The sequence below is a fragment of the Charadrius vociferus genome, unplaced genomic scaffold (assembly GCF_000708025.1).
Source record: "Charadrius vociferus isolate BGI_N301 unplaced genomic scaffold, ASM70802v2 scaffold697, whole genome shotgun sequence".
Taxonomy (NCBI): Eukaryota; Metazoa; Chordata; class Aves; order Charadriiformes; family Charadriidae; genus Charadrius; species Charadrius vociferus.
In genome coordinates this window covers 246,547-270,961 of record NW_009649208.1, presented here as the reverse complement: position 1 = coordinate 270,961, position 24,415 = coordinate 246,547, and the positions used below count along the sequence as shown (strand labels likewise).

Sequence of the window (24,415 nt, the reverse complement as noted above, 5' to 3'; positions counted from 1 at the left end):
TCTGAAGAGTATGCATAATCTGGAAAAGATGAGAATAAAAACAAGTGATAAATAGGTATGGTGGGTTTTTTTTTAAGTAGAATAGCAATTACTTAAAACCGTATATATGCTTGCGGGGGAGATGTCTGAGAGAGGAGGGGATGGATGTGGAATCTTATTGTGGTAGACTTGGTAGTGTCTTATCTCCAGCCTATTTGGACATTCACTGGCAGGGGTAGGAGGGGATAGGATGTGTTAGGAAGCTATTTGGTATTATTAGTAAGACTGAAGAATTTATTTTCCAATCTTCTATCTCAAAAGTGAGGAGCAAGTGGCAGAAGTCATTTACTGGAGTGGAAGTGATGCTATGCTTTTTAAAAAACAAAACAACAAACAAGTTGCCAATTAAACATTTGTTATTCTAGTTGACTGTGTGTAGAATTTATGCCTTTTGAATAGAATTATCAATTGTAACTGTACTTAGAATAGAATTATAAGTGAATAGTCCTGTAACAGGTTCTGGATTCTAACAAGGAAACTGTTAATTAGAAGACAGCTAGCTAGCTCGTGAATTTTGCTAAAATAGAGAGCTAAGGAATTTAAACTCTAGAGCTTCTTTAAGCACAGACCATAGAAAGAATAAGAGGACTGATCAGTAGAGAAAGAGCTGCATCTTGGAATATGAATCAGAATGTATAAAGTGAGAATTGTCCATGTCCAGCTGAGCTGGCATGGCTGGGAGGATGTGCACCTTGGGCAATGGTAAAGCAGCCTGGTAGTGAGAATGAGTGAAGATTAAATACACTTTAGTATCTGTGTCATATCAAGTCTAACTTTTAGCCTCACTGAAAACTGAGATGATGATGATGACATCTATAGGGATGAAAGCCAAACGGTCAGTAGATCTTAGGGTGAATGAATTTCATTTTGCAATAAATGAACTGGAAGCAGATTTAAGTTGAATGCTCAATGGATAAGGCATGTGTAATGGGAGATGGGGATTAAGACGAGGTAATTTTCCACTGTGACTTGCAAAAGTATTGGCATATGAGATTGCTGCCTCATTAGCAAGTTTCAACTGGTGTCCTGACTGAAAGAAAGAGATACTGTAGGGAGCATGGTTTATTTACTAAGGTGTGACTTCAGAGTTATATTTTTATTTTAAAACAGAAAAAATACTGTGAAACAAATTATCAAATTTTGTAGATATGTTGGGCAGCTGTATGGAATACAAAAGCTGTTGATTGATTGCATTGGATTAGGTGAGTGTTGAGAACCGATTTCTCTTGTGAAGAAAATCAGATAGGTGTTCTGTCTTAATATCACTGTCACTAGTAACTTACCCAATGCATGTAACATAATGCCATTCATTGTCCTTCCAGAGAAGATGAGACCTGGTGAGAAATACATTTGGTTAAGCAGAGGTAGTTGCTGTTGAAAGAGCAACCAGAACCACTCTAATCTGCAGTTAGTAGAGTTGGACAAGTACTTGTTTTCCTTAGTGAAGGCAAAATGAAAAAGGAGCTTGCATAATAAATAGGTTGATACTGAAGGCAGACATCCTCCCATGGTGGTTAGGATAAAATGGAAGACGAACCATGTGGCCTTAAAAGACTGAATGATACAGGGCTGAATTCAGGAGTTTCTACCGGAGAATTGTTTGGCCTTTCAGGGGTTAGTAGGAATCTGTAGGTAAGAATGACGGAGGAGAACAGAGATTTGGGTGTGCTTCTTAATTGCATGATGACTGAGACAGCAAAGAATTGTGACCTTAAAGTAAGCTATGTCATAGGGTGGATGAGACGAGGTTTTTGTGGCAGATAATAAACGAGAGCTAATGCAATTGTACATGGTACTTTGGTAAAATTTTGGTAGACTTGCTGGCTGTATTTTAAAACTGTCAGTTGAAACATACAAGGATTGCTGGTCTCTCTTTCACCAAACTGTTTCCACAACTGTGCTAAGAATGGAATATCTGTCTCTGCAAAATAGAAACAAAGAAACAGTGATGGCCCTATGCAAAATAAATCAGCAAGAGATGCTAATGTGGGAAGAGGATTAAAGAAAAGAGAAGGCAGTCTCAGTAAAAACAAACCAACCAAAAAAAAAAAAACCACAAAAAACCCGAAAATGGTGAACGTTTGTCAGTAGACCTTCTGGTAATTTTAAACCTTATGTTCTGAAACAGGTTCCAGTAAAAAAATAAGAAATTATTTGCTTTGCTTCCTGCATAAATTATCTATGCAGAATTTAGCATTTACTATTTTTCTATTGTCAGCCAAGAAGCTAGTGGCACTCTACTGAAGAAATAACTTGTGTAAATACTTACATTAACAAACGTTTGATGTGTCACTGTCTGTGCTATCTCATTTGTGGCTATTAAACAGACCTTTCAAACTGTCTCTTAGGTTCCTGATGTCATCAGCAGCATAAGACAAGTCTCCAAAGCAGCACTGAAAGAAGATGCAAAACCAAATAAGGATAGTGAAGATGCCTTCTATGACTCTCAAAAATTTGAGGTCTTGTACTGTGGAAAGGTGACAGTGGCTCACAAGAAAGCTCCCTCCACACTAATTGATGATTGCATTGAGAAATTCAGCCTTCATGAGCGCCAGCGCCTGAAACTGTTAAATGAGCAGCGCAATAACGAGTCGAGTTTGGACTTACCCCTGTGTGAAGGAAATGTGCCGGCTTCTCCATTGGATAGTCCATTTGAGGAGCTGGACAGCCCAAATAACACCACAGGGCATGCTGCAATGTTTACAATCGGCAGCCAGACCAACTTGACCAACCTGGCCAGCACCCGTGGCTCATTTCCAGAGCGAATTTTAGAGGACTCTGGGTTTGACGAGCAGCAAGAGTTTCGCACACGCTGCAGCAGTGTCACTGCAGTTATGCAAAGAAAGGTTCATGACACAAACCTGAAAATACAGCCACGCAGAAGACATGCAAGTGCACCCAGTCATGTTCAGCCCTCTGATTCTGAGAAGAACAGGACAATGTTGTTCCAGGTGTGTGCTAGGATGAGCAGTTTCATGTTGTTTTTTCCACCGTGTCTCCTCCTGTGCAGTTTGAAGCTGAGACGAGTTTTGCAAGATAAGAAGTATGGATGCAGTATGGTTTCATGATTTGTCATAAATATTTATGTATCTGTTCATAAATGGTTGGAACACAAGTAGCTGAATTTTCTTAAGGAAGTCACCTCAACTTAAGAGCTCAGGTAGATTTTGAGAGAGGAATTGCTCATGGAGTAATTACTTACAGGACCAGATTTTCTAGGGAAATAATTATTTTACATGCACTTCTGGTTCATCTGTATTGTGAGATCTAGGGCATAGCTGAAAAAAGTGAGTATTCTTTCAAGATGAGAATTGATTAAGACCTCCATGTGAACAAATCCTCTTTTTTGTGCAGTTAAAAATAAGCTCACAACTTCACATAAGGCTTTCATAGTCTTATGTTTGAGTCAGCCCCTTTATGATAACTTGTACTGATGTTCTTTGTCTTTCCCAGATGAGTACTCAAACATCTCTGCACTGAAGGCTTCTTCCTTCAGCCCTTATGGTTATTTCTTCTTTTGCCTGAAGTGTATTTGACATCTTCAGAGCTTGTATTGAGAAAACAAAAGGACAATTAAAGGAGGTGACCCATAAAAAGAAAGATCTTTGGACCTTAAAATAACAGCGGGCTAAATGCCTAGGTTTTGTCTTTCCATTTGGTTTAGAGGTCATTCTTGCCTTTTATTCTCTTGGGGAAATGCTAACTGAAGTGAGAATGCATTGCCCTTTAGAAAGCTACAGCTATCACTAGTAATGAAAAGGATTTAGCCGAGAAACTCTCCAGGCTCTATGGAATAAGTTCCATATGCTTGAGAAGCAGCTTGGGAAAGCTGAAAGGTAGCTTGCTGGAGAACCTAATCTTTCTCATCCGGAATTATGGCAAAACCAAAAAGTATCACCTTACAATCAACATAGTTTCTCAGCTGATCTATGGTACAGTTTTCAAAAAAATGATAAATCCACAAATTCTGTTTTTTATTGCAGCTTTTAATTTAGCCACATTGTTTACTAAAGTTTTTAATATTGTCTGTCAAACGTGTGATCTTTGGACCAAAATAACTCAAAAAGAAAAGGGGGGGAGGGGGGAGAAGCTGTCGTCTTTGCAAGTCTTTTTCCTATTCAACTGATTGTCTTGTTCTTGCTGAAATGCTCTTACTCAACATAGGCTGAATTATGGCACCCTTGTTACTGCTGAGTAAGCTGTTGTACTTTATGTGAACAAGAAAGGGCTAGATTGTGACATTTTTGTTGCTGTTAATGTTGTGCCTCCAATACAGTCATAAACTAGACTTAATTTTCTCCCCTGCTCCCCTCCCCCCAGGTTGGAAGGTTTGAAGTTAACCTCATCAGTCCGGACACTAAATCTGTTGTGCTTGAAAAGAATTTTAAAGATATCTCCTCATGTTCTCAGGTAAGCATTAATAAGAAGCAACATGTAGATCATCAGGAGAGAAGGAATTTATTTGTTCTTCAGCTTGGTTGCCTTGCTGGTCTATAGGCAGAAATGTAGAATTTGTTTTCAGCATTCTGTGCTGCTTTCCTTTGTTTAGTCTCAAAGGCCATTTTTAAACAGTATCTAAAATCCTATCTAAATTACCCTGAATGAAAGTAAATTGCTGGTTTACCCCATTGGCTTCTTAATTAAAATTTAAAAAAAAAAAAAAGAGGGGGATTCTGAGCAATTGTGACTAATGTATATACAAATCCTGTGTGAAGTTTGATGCGTTGACTTCTTTGGGGAGTACAGCTGAAGAAATTGGATACTGAACTGTGATTGCTTGAAGTACTGATTTGTCTTTACAAGAGTGAGAGCTGTTATTCAAATCAGGGCTTTCGCTCATCTGGTAGCAGGATCAAGTAGATACTGCACGAAAATAATGCAATGTCACTCCCAAACAGCTTAAGTACAGAAAAGATGAGCACAAAATAACCAGTCTGAGCTGTGGTAGTGGCAACTTTGATCATTGGTCAGAAAATAAAGTATGAACTGTTCTGCTTTGGGAGACCGTTGGATGTAATTTTGGAAGTAGCTTAATCTCCATTTAGGATGCTCTGAGTGTGCTGTTTCTGAGCAGCTAAGCTCCTTGAAAGCCTTTGGAGTGAAGGGAGGAGAGCATCAGATCAGCCCGTCAGAAAACAGCAGTTCATCTCCGTTTCTCCTGGCGAATGTGGCAATAGGTGAACCTAGCTACATGTGGTAATAAATAAATGCGTCTTATAAAGTCAAATGCCAGGGCTAAGGGATTCACCTTTCTATCTTGCTGTTGTTCAGCATCTGTTACTTCTGGCACTTTCTGTTTTGAGGTCTTATTTTATTACCTTCTTTCATTCACCGTGCACATGCATCGCTTCAGTCCTCCTTAAAAATTATTATTCTAGTTTAAAGTACACTTCCTAGCATGGTCTAAACCTGTATTTCACCCCCAAGTGCTTTCATTTTAATGCTAATAACAAATCTGCTCTTCCATGACTGTGCTACCAATGCTAATACAAATTAAGAACTGGTCAGTACTTGTAACTCAAGTGGAGTCTTGAACTACCACCGAAGGGTCTAGGCTTTTAAGTCGACTCCGCTGTTTAGCTACAATTTGTATTACTCTTGGTAGAGAAAAAAGTCAAGTGCAAATATAGAATAGGACAGTATAATCAAGCAATGATATATTAATAGCTTTGTAATAAATACAGATCAAAGAGATTCTTAAAGCAGTGGTATGGAAAGCAAAATTTGCATATGGCTTGAGTCTTCTCTGGCTTTGTGGGTGTACTGAGCTGCATAAAAGTGATACTTCAGCTTCATGTACTGGGCTTCTGGGTTGCATGTACGTACTGATAATAGACAAACAAAAGGGACAACTGTTCTGCTGACTTTAAAGCATAGTGGAGATGAGCAAGACCATGGCAGACCTTCAAGGCCTAGCTTTCCTTCAGTAAAATAACTGTGTACAGTAAATAGTGTTAGGTAATGCTGTGTTTTGGGCTTTGGAGGTGGAGTTTGTCACTCCACCTCTTCACTTTCATTTGGAGCAAGGCTTTTGTTATTTTGCATGCTTGAATAGCTCAAACAGGCACTAACAATACTGTAGGGGTTTTGGTTGGTTTTTTTTTTTAATGCAAAACAGCTACTTTAGAGAAGTCAGGATTTTTTTCTATGTTCAATAGAAATGAAACATTAATTTGTTCAAGACTAAGGATTTGGTTGCATAAACCTCGTCGGTGGTATTTTTAAGAACTCGGCGCTCGCCACAGGGCTTCTCTGTTCTGGATTTATAGGGCAGTGATTTACTGTGTATTGTGAGACTGCAGCTTAGGAATGTTTGTTCTTCTAAGCTTTACAAACGATGAAAAGGACATGTTCTCTTCAGCTTGTGTTCTGGATTCTTTTCATCTGGTCTAATAAAGGTATTTTTATTTTATAGCTAAAGTATGGTTGATCTGCTGCATTCAATTCATTATCTGCACTCCATATAATTGTCAAAGCAGCAAATGTAATTGATGATAAACCCCTTTGTGTGCTGTCTAAGTTCAAGCGTCAGGCAGCTTGAGTTTTCTTGTTGCAGCCTTGCTGACCTTGAGGGAACCCAGAACAACAAGCAAATTTTGCTCTTTTGGCATGACAAGTCCAGCCATCCACTTAAAGAAATGCGATGGAGATGCTGTTAATTGAGGAACGTACTGTGCTATTTACACTTCAGTGGTGCAAGAGTCACGTCTGTCTCCCCACAAATGTTGTCCTGTGGAGAGTGAGAAATCAGACAGCAGTAGGGTTGTTCAGGCACTGTCAGCAGTGAGGGAACTGGCATCTCGCTGAACCACCTTAGGTAAATATGGTTTACTTGCAAAACAGAGGGCAACATTTTACTGTTACAAAGATCAACATATGTGCATACATCTGTTCTTTTTCGTTTTATACTTTTGAAGACTTCACCTATCACAGGAAAATGGGTTCAATTAAGTCACGATTGGTATGGACTGTAGTAAACTAATACCATTTGTTCCATCTTAGAAGCCCTCTGCACCTTTGTTAAGTTTTGTTTAAGTAGCACAAGTGTAACTTTTGGAATTTTGTTTTTAAAAACTACAGTGTGTAGTGACAATATGTTCAGTCTGTCACGTAGTGTGTTACCAATTTTGTCTAGAGTGTTTTCTGACAAGCAAGTTGTTTTGCCTCCTCCCCTCTTTTATGATATAGGTGTTTTCTTTGGAGATGGATCCAAGGAACCGAGTTATACTTTCTGTTGTATTTGAACTTGAGGGATTAAGCTTCGTTTGGAGAAAATCAACTAGTACCATACTCACATGATAAAAACATTGGCAAAAGCTTTAACAATAGTGAGTCATGTTCCATGAATTGAGACTGGCAATATAGTGCTTCTTAGGAAGCAGCTCTCTGATCTTCTCAGTGCTGTTTTTAGCAAGGCAACGTTCCCTGTCAAGCAGTTAGACTAGGATCTTGAAAGAAAACATCAGTAGTAATGTGTAGTAAGTCTTGAAACTTCTGGCGTGTAACTCAGTCTCAAAGAATTTATTTAAGAAGTTGGTTGGAATTCTGCATGTCACCACTCATTCCCTGCTCTTTTTTGGTGTAGTCTAAACTTGTATTACAGGAAAGCAAAGATCCGTTGCTACTTTGATGCTAGTCTAGTCCCATGTTTTAGTGTGGGTTCATGGCATAAAGTTTTCACTGCAGAGGCAATTCCAAATACAACCTAGGACTCTTGTTCACTTCCCTGAAAATCTGTTTTTCTTAGTGGGAGAAATTCGGGTCCAGGTCTATTGCTGTATAACTTTTGTTCTGATTGTCTAAAAAGATTTATGTAACACTTAAATGCAAAAAGCAGTTGAAAAGATAACTGTTGTGGTTGTAAACCAGATCATTATTATGCATTTATAGTTTCTCAGATTTTTGTGTTGGCAAGTGTTGGAGTCTGGCGACTATTTTTAGGATCACTTTGGAAACTAAACTTTTTTATAAAATACTCCACTAATGCTGTTTTTAAACTCTTCTAGGGTATAAAACACGTTGATCACTTTGGCTTCATTTGCCGGGAATCTGTTGAACCTGGGTTAAGCCAGTATGTTTGCTATGTGTTCCAGTGTGCAAATGAGTCTCTGGTGAGTAGTTATTAATGACCCTAACTTTTCCATCGAAGCATGTCTGAGACATTTCCTAAACCATGGGAGTCTCTGTTATTCTGCTGTGTCGGCTGAGCCTCAGCGGTCACGTCTTCTCAGATGTGAGACCTCAGTTGTGAATGTGAAAACATGCGATAGGTAATGCATGCGTTCTGTTCATATATATCCATATCCTGGTACTCTGCTGGTGCATGTATTAATAACAAATAGAAAAGATGCAGATGGATAAGTTCGTACATGCAAACTGTGAGCACATTTGGGCTCTATATTTGATTATAACTGTTGCATTTCTAATTGTTGAGACACTTGGTTCCCCGTCAAAGATGTAATTACATGTATTGAATCAGTAACGAAGCTGATGATAAAACCCGAACATACTTTTCAGGATAGGGTTTAGCCTGCATGTGGCTTTAGCATTTTCCCTGTAGTCTGTTTTGCTTATCAGGAGAAGAATATAGCAACATCTGATCAGAGAAGAATAAAACCATAATGTGTATGGATGTGTAGCATTTTCCCTGTAGTCTGTTTTGCTCATCAGGAGAAGAAGATAGCAGCATCTGATCAGAGAAGAAGAAAACCATAATGTGTATGGATGTATCTATAAAAAGTCCATTGGACACTTGATAAAGTATATATCAATCAACTGAAGTTCCAGGTGCCGGTGATTTAACCGATACAGGTAGCTTAATAGTATGAGATGCATACAGGAAATCATTTTGGCTACTACATTTTTATTTTAAAGCTCTGATGCTTTAACAGAAGTTGTTTTCTCTTCTGAAATATGTTTGTTTCTGATGGCTGTGCTAAGAGCTGCTAAGTCTTTCTCAGCTAGCCTTAAAAATCACTAGCCAGCTGAAAATGTGATTTGTTAATCCATTGACTAGCTTGAGAGTGAATAGATTTAAGTCAATAAAACTTAAAACAGCTAACAGCCCTAGATGTGCAATGGCAGCTGAGGCTGCATTTTTATCAAAATGAGAGCTTGATATGAAATCAGCTCTATCTTTGTACTAACAGAAAATGTTACATCTGACCTATTGGTAAATCTGACCATACATAATTCAGAGACTTAAAATGTGGTGTATAAAGAAACCGCGTATTTATGAACCTCTTTACATATTCTGGTACTGATATGTGTGGGTATGCCCACATTGCAATATGAAATTAACATTCCTGAGCTACTTTCAGATGCAATCACTTGCACTCCAGTCACAGTTTGACTATGGCAGGGCAGAGCTGTAAAACCTAATGCCTTCCAGATTCTGTGCTACCAGGCTGGCTATTGCTGGGTTTGGGGCAATCCCAAGCACAAGTACAGGCTCGGTGAGGAATGGCTGGAGAGCAGCCCTGAGGAGAAGGACCTGGGTGTGCTGATTGACCAGAATCTCAGCATGAGCCAGCAATGTGCAATCGCAGCCCAGAAGGCCAACCGTATCTTGGGCTGTATCAAAAGAAGCGTGGCCAGCAGGTCAAAGGAGGTGATTCTGCCCCTCTACTCCACTCTTGTGAGACCCCACCTGGAGTACCGTCCAGCTCTGGAGTCCTCAACATAAGAAGGACATGGACCTGCTGGAGCGTGTCCAGAGGAGAGCCACGAGGATGATCCGAGGGATGGAGCACCTGTCCAATGAGGAGAGGCTGAGAGAGCTGGGGCTGTTCAGCCTGGAGAAGAGAAGGCTCCGGGGAGATCTTATTGCGGCCTTCCAGTACCTAAAGGGGGCCTACAGGAGAGCTGGGGAAGGACTTTTTACTAGGGCATGTAGTGACAGGACGAGGGGGATTGGCTTTAAACTGGAAGAGGGCAGGTTTAGATTAAACATTAGGAAGACATTTTTCACTTTGAGGGTGGTAAGGCACTGGAACAGGTTGCCCAGAGAGGTTGTTGAGGCCCCATCCCTGGAGGTGTTCAAGGCCAGGCTGGACGTGGCCTTGGGCAACCTGGTCTAGCCGGAGGTGTCCCTGCCCATGCCCATGGCAGGGAGTTTGGAACTCGATGATCTTCAAGGTCCTTTCCAACCTAAACCATTCTATGATTCGATGATATTGGTGATCTTGTGTATATTTGCTCTAAACCTAGCTATGTTATGAGGTACAGTTCTCATAATTTTAGTGTAGTCATAATCCATATGCTTAGCACTGTTCTGTGGATCTTCTGTTTGAGAGGCATCGTTGCCAACTTTTAAAAATTATGAGTCTGTGTTGCAAGACAGGTATTCACTGTTCAATGCTCTGTTTTATTGCTAAGAAGAGAGAGCATCCAGAAATTACTAGTACTGCTTAAAACTGTGGGTTTTAATAAATAAACCCTAAACACATTGGGACACAAATTTTCACATTCAGATGCCCTTTTTTCTTTCCTTTTTTTTTTTGGTTTTGTTTCTTTTTCCTCAAAAATGTTTGTGTGTTTCCAATGTTAGACTGCATGATTTTAGTCTCAAATATTTCAGCTTTTTTCTTCCTGCTTATTAGAAAAAAACCAAACCAACAGGTAAGAGCAAGCACCTGATTCTGAAGTAGACTACTAATTTCTTTAAGATTGTCATCAAGCTGTTGTCTCCTCCTTTCCATGCTAATGCAAAGACTCAAGTAAACAGCTTTTAATAAGCATTGTATTCCCCTAAAATACCGACAGAGGAACTCCCAAGTGATTTGTATCTTAAGATCTGGGAGTGTATTTGAATGAGTGCAAAGAAATGCTGTCACCTTGACCTTTCTTACACAAAAGTTGAGCTTTTGCAGTGCTGGTGTGTGGGAACATAGCACTGCTGTGTTTCTGGTAGTGGCAGAAGAAAGATCAGGGCAGACTGCAGGGTGGGCTGGCAGTTCTTAAAGATAGGTTGATGATTGTAATGAAGCTGGTAGCCAGTCTAGTAGCCTGGAGAAAGTGAACTGCTGTGGGAAGCTTCTGTCTGCCAGCAGGATGGGTCTGTGGGGTTTTGTTCTAAAATGGTACAGTAGTGGGAGGAAAATGGTTGAGAGGGAGCATGTGCAGTTTACAGGAGAAATTTGAAGCTAAAGAAAAATAAATTAATGCTTTTAATTTAGCCAGTATATATTCAAGCCGAAAATTCCCACCGGCGGGGACTTAACACAGCAGCTGCCTGCCCAGTAAGCTTGAGTAGTTGCAGTTAGATATTCAAAATTACACTCTCTGAAGTAACAACAACTTGAAGATGGTGAGCTTCCACAGAAAAGGCAGAAAAGCTGGGAATACAACCTTGATCTCTTTAGAAGACAGCAAATGGGTTTTTTTGATTGTAAAGCACCTGTCTATGATGTGATTTATAAATCTAATTTGATGTATATGGCATGCACTTTTGTTTATATGCTGTCTTTTCCCTCATTCCCCTTTAGGTTGATGAGGTAATGCTTACCCTAAAGCAAGCCTTTAGCACTGCTGCAGCTCTGCAAAATGCCAAGACGCAGATTAAGCTGTGTGAGGCCTGCCCTATGCATTCATTGCACAAACTTTGTGAAAGAATTGAAGGTAGCAGCTGAGTTTATTTTCTAATTGTGTTTTTCTGATTATTCTAGAAGAATTTTACTGTATCTGTTAATTTTAATCATGTCAACCATGCACTTTCAACTTAAACAGCGGAAGAATGGAGGGAAAAGTATCCCAATAAGCAATTCTTACCACCACTTTGCACTCTCTGTAATCACGTGTAGGTGATAGCAGTAATGATATTGCAACTGGATATAGTATAGCTTGCTTTATAAATATGGCTTTTTTTTTTTTTTTTTTTTTTCTCTGAAGATGCATGTTTTCAAAATGGGTCATAAAAAGGTGGTTGTGATCAAAAAGGGTCTTCCTTTCTCGTGTTCTTTCCTGTGTGGGATTATTTTTTCCTTCTTTGCATTTATTCTCTTACACACTTTAAAACCTAGTTCTATTATGGTAAATAAATGATTAAGTTAGGAGTTTAATGTAGAAAGTTAAGGCAACTACCTGGCTTCAAATATGAATACACAAATTTTTGTAGTTTCTCTTGAAGTGATGTATGCCAGAACACATGCAAAAAGTCTTATATGATAGAATTAAAAAAAAAAAACCAAACAGTTATAGTAGCAGGGTCCTATTTTTATAGACACTCCACTATGTCTCCTTGCGAAGTATTGTATGCAAAAAACCCAAATATGCTACACTAGTCTTGTATCTTCTGGTCTGGTGATGATGGTGCTGATAATTGCCAGTTCTCCCATTCATTAAAAGTCACTGTTGCTACTTACCTCCCTCTGGTGGATGAAAAGCAAAGTATAAAATCTTAGTGGAGTGAAATTCTGTTAGGTCGTGACTGGTATTTTCTGGGTTAACAACAGATATTCAGAAGTGGTCAAGCTTGACTGGGAAAGTCTTCTGTCAATTAAAAACTATAGAGGGTGCTGTATAAGGCAGTGTAAGTGTCTCGAATACAGGTACTTGCAAGCCTGGTACGGATATCCAGTATCAAAATCTTTTCTAGGGTAACAACTTTTGAGTATTGTCATAGTAGTTTCATAAACTAGTTAGTCACTTCAGTCACTACTTAGTGACAGGAATACTTATTTTAGTGTCCCTTTCTTTTTATCCATCTGCTTTGTTTAAAGTCTAGAAGTTTATCATAATCAAAGCCAGGGCTTCCTGACTTTGGAAAATCTTGATCTGTTCTGATTGCAATTCTCTATGAATGATATCTTGGATGGAAAAAACACATATCTTCATCTGATTTGTGGGGGTTATTTTCCCCATAGTTTTTGCAGCTTCCTAGAACAAACTCTGTGAGCAAATGTGCACTTTACTGAATATCAGAAATCCTTTCCTGTATTCTTATGGCTTTTATATGCTGGTCTTCAGTTCTCTGGTATGACCTATACCCTACCATTTGCTTCTGTAGAAATGCATGTAGACTTTTTCAATTAAATGCACCTGAAAACTTCTGAGTATCTTGTGCATGGAGTATCTTTCCGGTTATATTCCTGATCTGTTCCTCTTTTCCTCCTATGCCATACACTTGTCAGGCTTCTGTCTTAGTGATCTCTTGGTGCTAGGACAGAAGACGTCACTGGGGTAGGGAGCACAACCTTTTACACAGGAGCCAGCCACTTAGCTGCTGCAAGTTCTGTTTTTACTGCTGAAAAAGGGAGAGAAAACCATGTGGTTTAGCAAAAGCTGAAGTATTTTGTGTCATGGATATGGCAGATACACAACTGTCATACGTTAAACATGTATAAACTCAAATGCAGGTTATATCTTCTGTTATCATTTTTTCAGAAGTTTTTTGAGACGTCATTTGAGAATCTAGAAACTTTAGTGCTCCTTTCTTTTCTCAGGACTCTATCCACCAAGAGCCAAACTTGTAATTCAGAGACATCTGTCGTCACTAACTGACAATGAGCAAGCAGACATTTTTGAACGTGTTCAGGTAATATGTTAGATGCTGTTGTCTCAAATTTGAAAAAGACCGTGATAAAATGGACTAGATGTTTTTTCTTTTGATTGTTTTTTATGTTCTGTAGTTGATCTAGAATTTATTAGTGTTCCACCAAACACCATACTGAAATAGCATGCTCCAACCTCATGTATGATACACTGCTATCAGAAAAGTTTTGGTTCCCAAGTCTGCTGAGATGTTCTGTGTTCATACCCAGAGTATTTTTTTTTCCGAGCTTAGTTCTTAGTCTGTAAATGCATTTCCCTACTTGAAAGTGGTGTGGGAATGAGTTGAGAGCAGGGGAGGTGTGCAGGTGTCAAAGAGGTGGTGGGTATTTGCAGAAGCTCTCTTTTGATTTAATCTGAGGCAAGAGGTGTAAGCAAGTGTACTCAAGCAAATGAAGTATACGCTAATTTAGGCTTCCAAATGTTGCACTGCTCTCTAGCTGCCTGAAGAAGGGAATGCCTGTTTGGTTTTTGTGGGTTCCTCATTCCATTTATAAGGCTATACAATGGCAGACAACCTTAGGAAACAAAATGTGTGGGTGTAAGGCTTCCTTCTCCATATGGAAAGCCTTGGACTATTTTGCTCAGGAGCATGAAGGTACACAAACAGTACTGCAATTTGACACACTAATAGTGCACTCTGGTATCTGGCATATCAATATATTAACTTCAGAGAACACACACATATGGAGGGTAAAATAAGCAAATGATGCCCTGAAAGACATCTTTTTTCTTTTCTTTGCTGTTACTGACAGAAAATGAAGCCTGACAATGACCAGGAAGAAAATGAACTTGTAATCTTACATCTACGCCAACTCTGTGAAACTAAGCAGAAAACACACGTTCACATTGGTGAAGCACCATCGGTAAAGCTTATTTTTGTATTATTCCTCCTCTTCCTCCCACCTTATTCAAATGCAACCTTGAATAATAGCAGGGCCACTGCTATAGTTCATCAAGGGGTATCTGAAGCTGGCTATTGTAATTAAGAGAGGACTGTGAAAGAGAAATAATTTGACTTGATTTACTGTGGCATGCTTGGGTTTTATTTAAGTTCAGGGAGCAGGAAGGGAGGAAAGAAAGACCACTAAATGTTTTTAGGTCTAGGTTTCCTTACAGTGTGAGAATACCTCTTCAGTCCTTTTTCCTTTCTCCCTGATCCCCACTCCCAAACAGTCATTTCTAGGGGGAATAGGGATGAAGAGGGCCTTGGTTTCAGTTTAAACTGCAAACTTACCTAGCAAGGGAAATGGGTAACAATATTGTTAAATGTATATGCTTTTAGAAGATAGTCCTTAGGGATGAAATGTGCCTTTAACTGAGGGTTTGGTTTGGTTTTGTTTGGGTTTGGTTTTGTTTGTTGTTTTTTTTTGGGGGGTGTTATTTTTTAAATAAAGGCTGTGAGTAGTTATTTGTTATGTAACTTAATTCAGCTCTAGTCTTTGGAGGTCTGCAATTGCAAAAAGAATTGCCAAAGCTGAATTGTGTCCTTGTTCATTTCAACAGACAATTTCTAACAGTGCGATTCCAGAAAGCACCACCAGTGGTGGCAGGTTTAAACTTGACATTCTGAAAAACAAGGCCAAGAAATCCTTGACCAGCTCTCTGGAAAATATCTTCTCAAGGGTAAGATTAACAACTCATTGTCAGCAGCTCTCCCAGACATCCTTGACAGTAAAGACCTATCAGATTTTATATTTTTTTTTGGTTTTGGCCTCAGTCTGATAAATACTTAATGAAGTGATAACCCTGTTTTGAAATCTGAGAGTTATAGATGGATTGATTGTGGCTTAACTGCACGAGAAAGTTTATGGTAAGGCCACACATACAGAGGGGAGAAAAAGGCAACTTTTTCTGAATAATAAATGTTCACTGTAGATGGCAAGTGAGTTATGAGATGTATTGCTTCAGAATAAAAAAAATAATGAGGATGGTTGCATGATCCCATAAAGAGACATGTTAGCTTTATTTGAAAGTGTGACTAAGTGTGCCTCCATAAACTGGAAATCTTCCTGTTCTGAGAAGTAATGCCTTACCTCTCATAGCTAAAATTATTCATAGTAGTCACTAAGAATCTTTAGAAAGTAGTAACAAAGTTGTCCTTTTGCAGAAAAAAAAAAAAAAGAAAGAAATAGGTTTCAAAGAAAAAAAGTGAGTTGTTTTTCATTTCAGTGTTGCTAGCCAGGTATGATGTGGAATTGTAGATAATTACGGGAACTGTCATATTAAAAAGGAGTAACTGAAGAAGGCTGGATGCCTGGAATCCAGTATGTTGTTACAGAGAAGGTGTGATGAGCTGTGAGTACTGCATGGCAAGGTCTAAATATAGTTTCGAGCAGAGAAATTAAGTTCCTTCTGCTAGTAATTTTAAAAGTAACACGCTAAATCAAGGCTTAAGTTGCACTTGTCCTGCAGCTTATATGGGTATGTCATAAAATAACCTGCAAACATAGTATGCCACAGGTAGAATCGTAGAATCATCTAGGTTAGAAGGGACCTTTTAAGATCCTCAAGTCCAACCATCAACCTGACACTGCCAACTTGACTACCAAACCATGTCTCTAAGCCCCACGTCTACCGGTCTTTTAAATACCTCCAGGGATGATGATTCCACCACTTCCCAGGGCAGCCTGTTCCAATGCTTGACAACCCTTTCAGTGAAGAAATTTTTCCTAATATCCAATCTAAATGTACCCTGGCATAACTTGAGGCTGTTTCCTCTTTTCCTGTCACTTGTTACTTGGGAGAAGAGATTGACCCCCACCTTTCTACAACCTCCTTTCAGGTAGTTGTAGAGAGTGATAAGGTCTTCCCTCAGCCTCCTTTTCTCCAAACTAAACAACCCCAGTTCCCTCAGCCACTCCTCATAAGACTTGTTCTCCAGACCCCTCACCAGCTTCGTTGCCCTTCTCTGGACACACTCCAGCATCTCAGTGCCTTTGTTGTAGTGAGGTGCCCAAAACTGAACGCAATACTTGAGGTGGGGCCTCACCAGTGCTGAGTACAGGGTAACGATCACTTCTCTAGTCCTGCTCACCACACTGTTCCTGATACAGGCCAGGATGCTGTTGGCTTTCTTGGCCGCTTGGGCACACTGCCAGCTCATATTCAGCCAACTGTCCACCAACACCCCCAGGTCCTTTTCTGCCGGGCAGCTTTCCAGCCACTCTGCCCCAAGCCTGTAGCGCTGCATGGAGTAGTTGTGACCTAAGTGCAGGACCCGGCACTTGGCCTTGTTGAACCTCATACCACTGGCCTCAGCCCATCTATCCAACCTGTCCAGATCCCTCTGTAGAGCCATCCTACCCTCAAGCAGGTCTACACTCCTACCTAAATTGGTGTTGTCTACAAACTTACTGAGGGTGCACTCGACCCCCTTGTCCAGGTCGTTGATGAAGATATTAAACAGAACTAGCCTCAATAGTGAACCCTTGGGAACACCACTTGTGACCGGTCACCAACTGGATTTAACGCCATTCTAACCTCCAGTCAACTGGGACCTCCCCGGTTAGCCAGGACTGCTGATAAATGATGGAAAGTGGCTTGGTGAGCACTTCTGCCAGCTCTGTCAGTACCCTTGGGTGGATTGCATGCATCCCCAAAGAATTGTGTACATCTACGTGCTGTAGCAGGTCACTCACCATGTGATGTTCCCTATAAAGGGGGCAAAGTATTATTTTCCAGGGAGATCCTTAGAATTGTTGTACTTAAGGTTTGACGTGAATTTGACCTAGGACTGAAGCTAGCAGTAAAACTCTCCTGGTCAAATCTGGCCTATGTTGTGTAGCACATTTTACGCGCTAGGGACTTGTCTGAAGAGAGAGAGCACAAAAGAGAGTGACGACAGAAGATCTGGAGAATTTCAGTGGTCTGGTATATCATCAAATGGTGACAGCTACAGTCATGCTTGTGCTGAGTCTGATTTCTTTTCCACATCTAAAGCACATGTGACTGGAAAGTGATCTAGCTCTGACAGTGGGTCACTAACCTTGTGGTGGTTTGGAACAGACGTACATCAGTGGGAATAACACAGTAAAGCAGCCCTGCTATATACAGACATACTAGCACTCGGATCATGTCAAGCAAAAATCACGTAAATGAAATGCACTGCTTAAGTTGAAAAGTCTCTGAAGGGAAATTGCTTATATGTTGGGGTTTTATATATATATATATCTCTGTGTGTGTGTATGTGTTCCTTCTCACCAGGGCCACAGTGATGTGCTTCATGTTATAGTGTAAGGATCTACACAGTCCATAATTGAGTTCAAGAGAAGTGGAGACCTGAGTCTGGATTAGGGCCATTTTAAGTTTGCTATTTATGAAGCTGACTTGCTGTTGTAAAGAAGGTTGTCTTATCTTTAACTTGAAACTGCAAGAGGTGAGGAACAGCAGTATGTTGTAGTTAATCATGATACACATAGGGATCCTTGCAGATCCATTTAAAGGTTATACAATTCAAGACCAGGAAAAATAATTTACAGTGCAGCTCAACCACTAATCATTTGGTTAAAGCAGGTATATATGATGGGTGTCTCTGTGTGTGTATACTCTGTATTACTCACATACGTGTGTTATACAATGACTGTTCCAATAGTTGTTATTCTTCATCAGGCTATTACAACAAGCCTAATGGATCGTGGCTAGTTCCTAAAGGTATTTAGTCACCAGTACCTATTGGTGTGATGGGTTTTCCCCTCCTTAAGCCAGCTGCAAATCACATGGTATTGATGTAATGTGTTGCTAATTATTGCATGACTTACTATCTTTTTTTTTAAAGTATATTTAGTAACAAGGAGACTAGGAAAGATTTTTTTTTTTTTTTAATTGGTATTCAGCATCTTTTTGTAGATAAAAGGATTTAAGTAAAAATGTAAAAGTCAGTATATGTGGGGGAGAGACTTATGCAGCCTCAATCTTGGCAAAATTAGAAATAAGTAAGTAGTAACCAGATATCTAGGAACACTTTAAGTGGCTTCTTAGCTAGATAAATAGCATCTAGTGACATTTTAAGCTACTTGAAGGAATAGCTGCTCACTACTCACCATAGGGAAACATGCTGGGTTCTGTGCTCTGGCTTCCCTTAGTCCCAGAGGAATGTCACTTTTTCACTTGTTTGTTTTGTTCCACTGATGTTATTTTTGTCAGGTTTGAACTGAAAACAGGCTGTGGCTTCCTAATGAGGTACCTCAGAAAAATAAATATAACCTCTCTTTGACCTTATGAACAGATTTCTTCCAGCCCATGCTGCACTAACCTCTTCTGTTGTTTTTTTTTTCTGAACGAAAAAGCCCTTCTTACGGTGCCAAAAGCGTGTGTTTTTAAAGCTAGTGAGAAACTTCCAAGTTATCCTTTGCTTTTGTTTTATTGTGAGGGTCAGCGAAGAGATGCTTCAGGCAGAGTATTCATTGGTAATAAGCTTAAATGGGATAATGTACTTAAAGGGCACTCTAAGTCTTGAAAATAAACTTTACCACGGAAAAGTAGGCTAAATAAATACTGCTGATGTTGGTATAACTTCCCCTGTAGTTGCAAGCATACCTAGAAGAGCTCTGTCTATAGTTTTCCTAAAACCTGAACTATTTTTCCCCTGATAAAGTACTGAAAGCAACTTACTTCAGCCGTTTTAAGTGTCCAACAGAGGACATCACCCGTGTTTCATGGGAGTTAGTTAAGAGTGGAAGGTAGTCAAAAGTATTGTGGCACTGTCACCTCTTCCTGTGAAACAAGATGACCGTTAACAATTTCAGCAAGGATCTGCAAATTTCTAGCAAATTTGCCTCAGAATTGTAATTGAAAAAGCTTGTTTGTATCTGGTGCTATTTGGCTGAATTTTTATTCAGTGAGTGTTTTTTCCTGGTTTTAATGCCATCATTACTTTTGCCATGGTGGAATTAATTTGTCTGAAATGTCTAGATATGGAGTAAATTCTGTTTGGATCATAGTATGTCAAATCCATCCCTTAGCTGCAGTGCATGCACAGTACTGAATTCTGGAGCTTTTGCAACTTGACTGTTTAAGCCAACTCAGCTATTTTGCCTCAAATGGATCAAGAAATACTCAATTGATTCAGAAAACAGAGCTGCAGATTTAAAACTCCTGGGAGCAAGGGGGTAGCAGATACAGTCTTGCCAGCTAAAGACATCACTGCCTGTAAAATCCAATGCTTGCCCCCGATCTGTGGTCTTACGTCAAATGTGTCATGTGCCTGAACTGTCCTGTGTTCACCTGCACAGCTGTTGCCATCTTTGCTTAACCTTCAGCAAAAGAGGAGAAAGACCAGATTAAATTACTCGCCTCTTTTCTTGTAGGGAGCCAACAGAATGCGAGGCCGCCTGGGAAGCGTGGACAGCTTTGAGCGCTGCAACAGCCTTGCTTCTGACAAAGTACGTAAGAGGCTTAGTTAAAATTGGCATGTTTCGTGCACGGGTGTTAACGAAGCATAAATGTAGCACTCTGCTTCAATTTGGAGGAAGTAGCACAAAGCACATCAATTTACAAAGCTCAAATAAGAGTTTCCACCGGGAGGTGGAGGGTGTAAGAAAGCTCGCATATATGTTGACTTGAAGCTTCAGCTTTAATCTCTTGCCAGTTCATTTTTTCTACACTTCCCTTGCTTTTACAAAAAAGCAGGGAATTTCTGGTCAGGTTATGCCTTGTTTTGCTGAAGTAATTAAAAAAGGTCATACCTCAACAAAAGGAAATGCTCGGAAGGTGAGGAATCCTTTCTGTAAGTAATCGTTGCTTTAGGGAAGTAAGAATTTCTGACCTAAAACCAGCTGTTGAGGATGCTGTATGGGGACGAGCGGGTGGAACTCTGTTCACTTTCTTTTTATTTCCTGTTTTTAATGTTTTACCTCACGTGAGGATTGGTTGCTGGTTTTCCCAGGAGGTGAAGATTCTGTTATGGTTTTCCGGCTACAGTTACTCATAAACTGGCTGTGTAGTAACAGTCTCTCTTCCAGGATATCGCTATGACGGTACAGGAAGTATGCTCGCGATATGTCGAGGAAACTAGCTGAAAGCAGTTTCCCTAGTCTTTTCAATTCCTATTTTTTCCTGAAAGAGCCAGAAGTCCAGTAGCTGGAATGCTGATCCCTACGAGAGGATGCCTAGAGTAGTTAGTGTATTGTTTGCATTGTATATATATTTTTATTCCTCCCTCCTCTTTCTTCTTTTTTTTTTTTTTTTTCTTTTTTAAAGGAGGAGGCTGTTGGTTTGGAGTAAATTATCAAAGGATGTCTGGTTTTGGTGATAATTAGCATACAATAGGTCATGACCAAGAAGGGGGAGAGGCTTTGGTGCCCTGATGCGATGCGGTGCACAACCCGTGGGGTTAGGCGCGAGCTCTCGTAGGGCGCAGAGCGGCAGGCCTCACTCTGCCAGCACTTCCTTTCAGGACGCTTCGCCGGGCGATTCCCCGCCAGCTACTCCTCCGGCGTCCCCCGTGTCCTCGGCCTGGCAGCCATTTCCCGAGGAAGATTTGGACTCCCCCCAGTTCAGGAGGCGCGCACACACCTTCAGCCACCCCCCCTCCAGCACCAGGAGGAGGATAACCTTCCAGAACGGGAGGTCCCAGAGCGTCCGGTCCCCGCTGCTGCGGCAGAGCTGTGTGGAGACGACAAGGTGAGTCAGGGCATGCTATACCACGCGCCTGCTGTCTGCTGAGATTTCGGTACATGAGCCTCACCCGTATTCTTATGGAAGCTGTTTCTGCACTGGTCTGAGTTTTGTATATTTATTTTCAGCCTGTCTTCTGTGCTTCTCAATAGTTTAGTGCTTTGCAGTAACTCACTAATCCCTGAATTAGTGATTCAGGGGAAGCATCAATCCAGCAAATTGATCATCAGGCTGGATGCCAGTGCCAATCTGTTTATTTATTTATTTGTCACCTCTGAGCTGAGCCTTTTTTGGCAGTGTCCGTATTCAGGCCCTTTGGAGAAGAGGTCCTCGCTGCTTTTAACTGCAGAGATGATAGTCTGATGGTTTTAGGCCAGGATGAAAAAGGCGCTGACAACTTCAAGTGTCAGTCGCTGTGTTAGCCAAGCTCCCAGAGCGTATGTCCAGCATTAAAACTGGTGAGGAGTCTCACAAAAGGACATAAGGGTTAAACATACCTCCACTGAACTGTGAGGCATGCTATTTCCCTGTTTACCTTTCTCCGGAGCTTCCCTCTGTAACTTCTTTCCCCTTCCTTTTTGGAGACTCTCCAGCTATTATCGTGTGGAACGCTGTTCCTTCAGGATTTCTTCACTCAGTCAGAAGAGGTCCCCACAGTTCATTGTGGGCCTCTTCGGTTGCACTTTCTTTCTCTGCCTCCATCCTCGCTATCTGCAGTAACTGACCGTGCAAACTCCAAAATCTTTACAAGATTCAGGCCCAGATGAACTGATTTTTTTTTCTGTTGGAGGAGCACTTTCTCCAAACTACTAGTCTGTTTCAATGCTTAGCTGCAATTATGCTTTTTGTGGGCTCTTTCTAAAAATGGCTTTAAATAGTAATTTCTTACCCATTTGATGTCTAGATTAAAATATAAGTGTGAATGCCACACCAGCTTGTAGAGAAAGGCAAAAAAGTTTATTCTGTTTAAGAGAGCGGAAGGGGGTGAAGGGTAAGAAACTAGCCTTGAAATAGCCTTGTTACACTGTGTTTCTGAAGAGATAAATAATGTGTTTTTTACTGAGATAAACTTTCCTTATTTTTTTTCCACTGACCATGTTGTATGCAAACAGGAAACCCTGACAGTTCAAACTGAAGGACTTGCTGACTTCACTTCTTTGTGATAACTTTTAAGAAGTCGCTGATTAAGTGGCATCATCAGCAGATTTTCAGTCAAAACAGTTTGTAACAACTGGGTTGTAGGATGGGATTTTTCCTTCTCTCCTTTCCTAGTAAGGATTAATCAAAAATTTTAAGTAAAAGAAACTGAATTTTTATGTCTCTCCAACACTTGTTAATATTGTAACAATGTTTAACTATGTAGTAGGACTATCTTTCTTGATTTAAACACTTCACAAAATTTTATCCAAGGCTACTACATTTAAATAATCTGTACTTTCTAATGTGTTCTAGCAATACATGTTATTTACAAGAGCAAGAGAAAACTGAAGGAAGCAACAAGGTGGTTCACTTTATCGGAAGCAAGCTTCTAAGGATGTTTTCTGAATGTTTCAGAGATATTTTTTCTGAATTTGCTTTGAGAATAAATAAGGCTAAAGAAATAAGGTGGTCTGCCTGTACTGCAATGTCATTGACTTGTTTCTGGAAAGAAATCAGTTGTAACAGCTGATCAATATCATCAGGGAAACTGCCCAGTAGTGCACTTGGTACATTTTATCTTCTGGGAAACAAAGTTACTGTAAGCCAAGATGAGGTACTTGGGCAGTATCTTTAATCTGGATGTTTTGTTGTTGTATCCGAATCCATGCTGACCCATCTGCTATGTTCTTTTGTTGCCTGCACAGCCCTGTTGTAGGGGTTCGGCATGCTCTCAGTGAGAGTGAATCGGCATCACCCGGCCTCCCCTCCTCTGTCTCTGCCCCCTCTTTCCTGAAAAGCTTTTACCAGGGCTCAGGAAGGTTCCTCCAGCACTCAGAAAGTGACCTCTCCAAGAGGTGAGAGCGTTGTCTCCTGTATAGTTCTTCAGTGCCAACAGCTTAACAGCAGGATTCCCAGTGCAATGCAGCACGTGGGGTTTTCCCACTCTGCCTTGTGCTCCTGCATTTCTAACAGACTTCCCAAGTACTTGATGATGCAAATAAGCAAACAGGCTTTTGGCCAAAAAAGCCTGTTAAAATTACGGGCTTGTCTGCTGACATCTAGTAGCTGTGACCCATTTCTGTTGCAGTGCTGCACATCTGCTGCATTGGTTTGTCACTTGAAATGCAATGTTTCTTAGCAGCATCACGCCAATTTAATGCTTTCTCTGCTGAATGCAAAGCAGCATGTGTTGCTGTGGTCATAGGCATGTGAAAATAAGAAAAGAGCAATGTGAAGAGTGTACAGTACTAACATGGGATGCCTGTGCATGAGGAAGGGGGAGCACCAAATTAGCTGGACAGTACTAGCTGTGAGATGTTTAGAGAGAATCAGCAAATAACCTCCAGATGAAGAGGAGTGGGGAAGAAGCGAAGATACAAGAAGGGCTTTCTTACATCGGTGTGAAAGACTGTATGGAAGTCACACTACTTTTTACTGTAAGAATAGGCTCTTCTTCAGGAGGGCGCTTGAGGAAACTGCGTGTGGGCTACTTTTCTGAAGTACTCCTGTAGTGAATAAAGTGGAACCATAGTTTTGAACTTCATGATGGCTTTTTTTTGCCAGTTGCTGGCCTTTTTTATTTTTCTTCTATAAATGACAACTCCTTTTTCCTTCATCAGTCTCTCCTTGTTCACTGAACTACGTTTGTGTTTCTGGTACTCCTCATCTCTGAGTGTGACTCTACCCTACTCATTCCCAACAGAAACCTGTGGAGTTGTACAACGTGCTTTTGTGACTGTTTCTCTCTGGAAGAATAACAGTAGATTGCATTCTTACCAAAAATAAGTGTTGATGAGATCTGTATACTGGGTGTGTTAGGACTCTTAATACATGGGGATTTCAGTTGTATGAGATGGCTGTGGAAGTTTTTAGGGGTGTCTCAAGATATTTTTTTCATCTTGTGGAGTGCAGTTTCATTAAACACAGATTAGTTTCTCATCTCCATTTAAGGGTAGACTGTAAGTAATTATGTAAATATGCAAGCTAATGTGAGAGGCAGTTGACCTAAACGTGGCTTTAAGGTACAGTTTGGGTTAGTCCTCTGTAATAATATATAGGTTAGAATAAATAC

General features: G+C 40.3%; 1 protein-coding gene across 2 annotated transcripts in view; it reads left to right on the top strand.

Moving 5' to 3' along the window:
* Nucleotides 1-24,415, top strand: part of TBC1D4 (TBC1 domain family, member 4) — a 53,920-nt gene that overhangs the window by 4,471 nt on the left and 25,034 nt on the right. Inside the window, exons 2-11 of one of the 2 annotated variants that reach the window (XM_009888982.1) lie at nt 2,388-2,990; nt 4,360-4,449; nt 8,046-8,150; nt 11,526-11,658; nt 13,482-13,573; nt 14,343-14,453; nt 15,094-15,213; nt 19,896-19,970; nt 20,984-21,210; nt 23,049-23,198. In XM_009888982.1, the coding sequence (XP_009887284.1) occupies nt 2,388-2,990; nt 4,360-4,449; nt 8,046-8,150; nt 11,526-11,658; nt 13,482-13,573; nt 14,343-14,453; nt 15,094-15,213; nt 19,896-19,970; nt 20,984-21,210; nt 23,049-23,198 (1,706 nt within the window). Of the gene's footprint in view, nt 1-2,387; nt 2,991-4,359; nt 4,450-8,045; nt 8,151-11,525; nt 11,659-13,481; nt 13,574-14,342; nt 14,454-15,093; nt 15,214-19,895; nt 19,971-20,983; nt 21,211-23,048; nt 23,199-24,415 lie in introns of those variants that run through there. The other variant, XM_009888983.1, reaches the window with a different exon arrangement.